Source organism: Desmodus rotundus, chromosome 1 (assembly GCF_022682495.2).
Source record: "Desmodus rotundus isolate HL8 chromosome 1, HLdesRot8A.1, whole genome shotgun sequence".
NCBI classification, from domain to species: Eukaryota; Metazoa; Chordata; class Mammalia; order Chiroptera; family Phyllostomidae; genus Desmodus; species Desmodus rotundus.
In genome coordinates, this window is record NC_071387.1 from 169234477 (window position 1) to 169240558 (window position 6082).

The following is a 6082-nucleotide window of genomic DNA, read 5'->3' on the forward strand; positions in this document are numbered from 1 at the left end:
TTAAAGCACAAAACAGTGTATGTTTTATTGGTCTCACAGCTAAAGTTAAGGAATCTAAGTACACATGTTAATAAATAAAATCACATCAGCTCAACTCCGACCACCTCCATCTCATCTCTCTCTCTCTCACACACAAACACAGAACCACTGTAATCCAAGAAAAATAGAGTGTACAAAGCTTGTGTGATGAACTCCTAACTAATGAGCAAACTCTTTGAGGTCAAGGTGCTGTTCTACCAATAGAGAGCTATTTTTGAAATATTTCTCTTTGAAAACAACTGCATGATTAATCCAGTCATTCCTATTTAAAATTATGTATGTAGAAAAAACAAAGCACTTTGTGCAATTATTAAAAACACTTTATTATGTATAAGTTGTACATGCTTCAATTTGTGATGCTTGGGGTGATTTATTTTCCACATTGTGATGTCACCTACCCAACATTAACTAGACCTAATTTACATCCTGCCATGCCACATAAGAAAATACAGTTTCAAAACAAAGTTCCCCTACTTTACATATAGATACACAAGAGTTTGTCAGGCAAATAAAATAAGAATACTTTTGCACACATATCAACACCATACAAGGCATTATCCCTCACAAAGTAACATCTAGTGTGTTCTTTGATTTGAAAACAGAGGGAAAGGAGACCCTTCGCCCTCAGGAGGAAATGGAAAGGTGGTTGATACAGCCCAGAGCAGGAGATGAAGGTCTTCGTGGGGGAGTAGTGGAGGTGGGGAGTGATGGAGCAGGGTGGACGCCTCATAAGCACTTCAGGAGGAAGGAGTTGCAGGAGGTTCCTCGGGGACAGTCGCACAGCTTCCCGATTCTTGCTCCTTTTCTCACAGCGCACTTCTCGCCAGCGTCACACTGCAAGCAACACAACGTGTGGGCTCCGGCGTGCGCAAACCCAGGCGCCCAAAGGGCTCCTCTCTCCATCCACACAATTTCTGCTTCTTGGGAGAGACGGATGGACCCAACACCATCCCCAGAGGTCTAAGTATAGTCAGGCCTAAAATGGCAGAGAGCTTTGTGCTTATAATTTCAGTGAGAGAACATTAAAAAAAAATTAATTATTGAGCCCCTCCTCCTTTCTGCCACCTTTGGCAGAGGGTGGGGGTTGGGTTACATTTCCTGGGTTCTTTCATTGCTCATCCAAAAGAAAAAAAATCAACCAGACCTTTTATCTAAGAAGTAAATAGATCTGTATTTTCTCACAACCCCTGCCCCCTGTTTTCCGCCCCCTCATCCCGAGAAGGAAGATTTAAGTATGTGTGTGTTTGTTCTCCATGGAAGGTGACAAGCCCTGGTTAAGAATTCTGACCCTAGAACTTAGATCAAAAGCTGACAGTGCTTCAGAAGAAAACTGGAAGAGCAAGAACTGAGTAGATTTGAGGGGTCTTCCAACTGAGAGAATTCTTGGTGAGGGGAAAAGGCTCATCTTCAGGAAATGCTCCTTTTCACACAGAGCCAAGAGCTGGCTCTTGGCACACGCTGCTCGATCCTCTGAAATCCTTAGAGACAAGGGCAAGGGCTGGCGGTGGAAACAAGGGGGGAGGGGCACGGAACTCTGCAAACCCATTTCCTGAATTATTTAGCCACATCCTAGGGAGAAGGTATGTGTAAGACTCAAGGTGGTATGTTTTCTCTTGGAAAACACGGGGAGGGGGTGACCCCAAAGCCTTACCATGGGGACTTGCCCATACTTCTTCTCGTAGATGGGAATGCGTTTACTCTTGAGCTTCTTCAGGACTTCCTGCAGCGCTTCGATCTGCAACACACCGCCCCCCGGAGCCCGAAGTTGCCGCTTGGCTGCGAGCCCAGCCCAGGTGTGTCATAAGGAGCCCCAGCACCACACATACTCCTTTCTGGGATGCTCCAGGGATGGAAACTAAGAAGCCGTCCGGGGTACTGACAGCAGGACCCAGAGCCGCGGAGGCTCCTGTCGCTCAGAGGAGCAGGGACAAGAGATTTGCTCTACAGACTGCCGGGGAGCCCGTGGGCTCGAGACAGTCCTCGGAGCCTGGACTTTGCGCTCACCTCCCCGCGCCCTGCCTGACTCCGGAGACGGGGCTGGGGAGGAGGGGGAGAGAGGAGGTACAAAGAAAGGGACGGCGCGGCAGCCCAGGGGAATCTGGGGCGTGGGGGATACCGACCAGCTCCTTCTCATGGGAGGCATCCTCCACGGCAGAGTAGATGTCCAGGGCTCGGGGCTGGAGCTCGGCGTCCTCCTGGGCACTGGCGCCCAGCAGAGGTAGCAGCAACAGTAGGGCGGCACCCAGGAGGGGCAGCAGCCGAAAGCGGGGGCTCTCCATGGTGCTGAAACTCGGCGCTGCCGAGGCACCCCGCGCTCCCGCCTTTTATACCCAGCCAGAGCCCGGGTGCAGAGAAGAGGGAGGGGGCAAGGCAGGAAGGGGGTGTGGAGGAGGGTCCAGGTCAACCGTCTGTAGGCAGCGATCTGCTGCCGCTTGACGTCAATGCCCGCCGGGCTCCAGGCTCCCGGGGAACGAGGCTCTGTGCACAGATGGGCAAGAGCGCGGAGACCAGGTACCCTGCGCCCCCAAATGTTGTCAGCCCCGCTGAAAGGGACGCTCCCCGAGGGGTCTGAGCTGAAGTAGAGGGGCGAGAGGTGAGGGATGCGGAACAGGAAGGCTAGGAAATGGAAAATGCCTTTTAGGTAAGGCATAAGCAAAACAGAACCCTCCCACCCCCAATCTCCTAGCAGCGGCGGCCGCAGCCCAGTCCACCTCACCCCAGCCCCATACGTGGCAGCAAGAAGCGGGTGCTGCCTTCAGGCAGGCATGCTCACTGAGCACGTTACTAGGCACACTGTGGGATCGGAGAGGCAAACAGAACATACAAAAAATTGTAGCCTTCCCCAGGATGGGTTCTTCAATGGAAGCTGTGTGTGGTAATGAGAAAAGAGGGGGAAAAGACCAGCTGCAGTTCAGAGGTGGTGTGGAGAATGCCAAGAGCCAGACTCTGCTTCCAGTCCGGTATCCACACTCACAAGCTGTGTGACTTTGGGCAAAATAAAGAACTTCTCTGAGCCTCACTTTTTTTTTTTTAATGCACATTTGAGGATATGTTTATTGATTTTAGAGAGAGAAGAAGGAAGAGGGAGAGGGAAAGAGAGAAACATCAATTACTTGCCTCCCATATGCCTCTGACCAGGGATCAACCCCACAACCTGGTATGTGCCCTGACCCAGAATGAAACCCCAAACCTTTAGGTGTACAGGACGACGCTCCAACCCACTGAGCAACCTGGCCAGGGATCACTTTTTTCTTCTGTAAAACTAGAATTTAAGAAGATGTGCCTCACAAAGTTATCTGGAGATGGAATGAAAGAGTAGGTATATAAAACCCCTGACCCTTAGCACCACAAGCACTAAGCCTCCCTACCTCCCTTCTTGAACTTTGAGGCTGCCCAGGGGAGTGGCTGTGTGTGGTATCTCAGCTTTTCCTTAGAGCAAACTCAACCATCCTCAAAAGCCCTCCAACCCACTACCCATTTCTAATATCCAAAGAAGACAATAAAATAAAGGGGTGAAAAAATGCAGCCTCCTGATTATGGAAATCGGAAGTCAGTGGTAAACGTGGTCCACAGTGGCTTGAGAAGAGACTACATTTAAGACGTTGGGGTCCTTACATCTTGAATACAAATGGAAGTTCCTGTAAGAGAGGGGATGTTTTCTCACTTAGAGCTAGAGGCTTATCCCACCAGTCTGCCCACCTGGCTTCTTTTACCACTCGCTCTATCTCAAACTGACCCTCAGTCCATCCACTCTTCTCCATCCCCATTACTACCACCCCAAACCTGGAGAGCTTCTCCAATCAACCTCTTGCCTTTCCCCAACCCCCACCCCATATCCTCTTGCCTTCCTCTAATCCATAATTCACCACCAGCCAGGGTATTTTTCCCCTTAAACTATACTCATGGCCTTGCATATTACTAAGTACTGAATCAAAATTCCTTATCCTGGTTTACAAAGCACTAAATTATTTGCATCCCTCTCCAATCTCATGCCCTACCACTCTGCCCCATGCCCCTCCACTCCATCCTCACTTGCCTTCTTTCTGGTTCTCTAATAAGCTAAGGTCATTCCCATTTTGAGGCCTTTGCGCTTACCTCGAAAGGTCTTCCTGCATCTCCAAATGGCTGACTGCCTCTTGTCATATAAATCTGTTTAAATGACCTTGACCACTCAATCCAAAGTATCCACCAATGTATCCTCCCATATATTTATTGCTTAGTAGATAATGTGGTTCATTGTGATAGTTAATACATAATATGTGTCTGGCTATTTAATTCATCAAGTATTAAATTGTTACTCAAATGCACACAGGGAAGCAATTCAAGAAGTAATACCTCTTCTGATGAACTGCACACTTATTAACAACATCAAAATATTTTCCTTTGGGGTAAATCCAATCTGAAAATGTAATACCTTCCCCAGCCTTTCACACCTTCTGTTGTGTAGAATCATACCTTCTGATTCATACAAAACTTCAGTGGCCGCGCATTTTACTGTTTAAACTTTATAGAGGCACATTGACGCTCACTGCAAAAATCATTTCCAGGGACCTTAAACACATTCCCAGCTTCAGATTTTCACCCATTCTTTTATAATACTTTCTTTCAAACTTTGTTCTACCCAGACTCAACTAATAGCTTTCCTTTCGTGCCCCTTCCATTAGGAAAGCAGACTGGCATTGGCCTTTTGGGCTGTCATACTGCTCAAATGTCAGGCTACTCTGTTATCCACCCCTCCCCTGCAACCAAGTCTTGTTCAACATTAACACTGTTTCAGCTTCACTGACTTCTGAAATACTTGTATTTAAGATTGTTTCTCTCATGCTCACTGTGCTTTCCTCCAAGTTAAACGTCATTCAGTTCTCTTTGGCACACATTTACAATCTCTCAAGTGGCACACTTTTCATTTCTACATTGTCTGATTTCCACACTCCTTGCCTCCAAAAGAGGGATTAATTTCCACTGACATTCATTTTCTGTTTACCAGTTTTCAGTCCATAGCCTTCCTAAGGAACTGGTGTCACTCTGTTCTGACTATCATCTTTATCAGTATCTGGAAGGAAATAGCCTGTAATAAAGGACTCTTGGTGTTGATGCTTGGGGTGGGGGGGGAGGGTGTTGTAGATGTAGTGGGAAAGAATACATGCTTTACAGGCAGCTTCTGAAAGAGTAAAGTAGTGGAAATTAGACAAAGCTTTCTCTTAATTGTTTTAAGCTTTCAAATGAAAGGCTTTCCATTTCAAGTTTTTTTAATTTTAAGATGTTCTGAATGTCCAGTGTATTCATAGCACCGCCACGTACTATGAGGATTGCCGAGATGGTCAAGGCACAGTCCTTACCCTTGATCTTTGGCCTGGTCATGCTCACGAATACCTAGAGTGCAACAACTCCGAGGTGAGGGTCCTAGTGGAGAACGGGAAGCCCAGAGGAGTCAGAAATGAACTGCCTCTCGAGAGGGGCAGCTTCATGAAAAAATGGTGTATGAGCTGCTGGGTCTTAGAGGGTAGGTAGAATTTCAACAATAACAAACCCATTCTGGGGCCGTGGGCTCAAGCAGGCAGTGGTAGGTGAAGTCACACAGGCAGGGACATCTGGAGGAACACAGAAGGGTCTGGGTGTGGAAGAGTAAGGGGCATGAGAATGTGAGGGGGGAGACGTGTAATGGGAAACAAGACTAGAAAGGAGCAGTAGCAGAAAAGGAAAATCCAGAGCAGCAATAGGTAGCTCCGAATTCAGATACAATGAAAGGAAGTAGAAGCACAGGTGAACCCAAAGGATTCAATTTTTCAAATACTTACACTAAAAGCAAGCTTTTTCATTCTTAAATTTATTGAAGTGACATTGGTTACTAAAATTACATAGGTTTCAGGGGTACAGCTCTATAGTACATCATCTGCATGTTGCATTGTGTGTTCATCACCCCAAGTCAAGTCTCCTTCCATCACCATTTATCCCCCTTTACCTTTTTCTGCCTCCTCCTTTCCCTCTGGTAATCATCACACTGTTGTCTGGGCCTATGACTTTTTTTTTATTCAATCCCCTC

The 6082-nt window shown here is 47.2% G+C and overlaps 1 protein-coding gene across 1 annotated transcript; it reads right to left on the reverse strand.

The window, feature by feature from the left end:
- Window positions 1-352: 352 nt before the first annotated feature.
- CARTPT (CART prepropeptide) lies at window positions 353-2346 on the reverse strand. Its single transcript, XM_024578641.3, has 3 exons — window positions 2160-2346; window positions 1691-1774; window positions 353-873 (listed from the first exon to the last, which is right to left on the reverse strand). The coding sequence occupies exons 1-3, from the start codon at window positions 2316-2318 to the stop codon at window positions 766-768; spliced, it is 351 nt and encodes a 116-aa protein (XP_024434409.2). The 5' UTR covers window positions 2319-2346; the 3' UTR covers window positions 353-765.
- Window positions 2347-6082: the final 3736 nt, after the last annotated feature.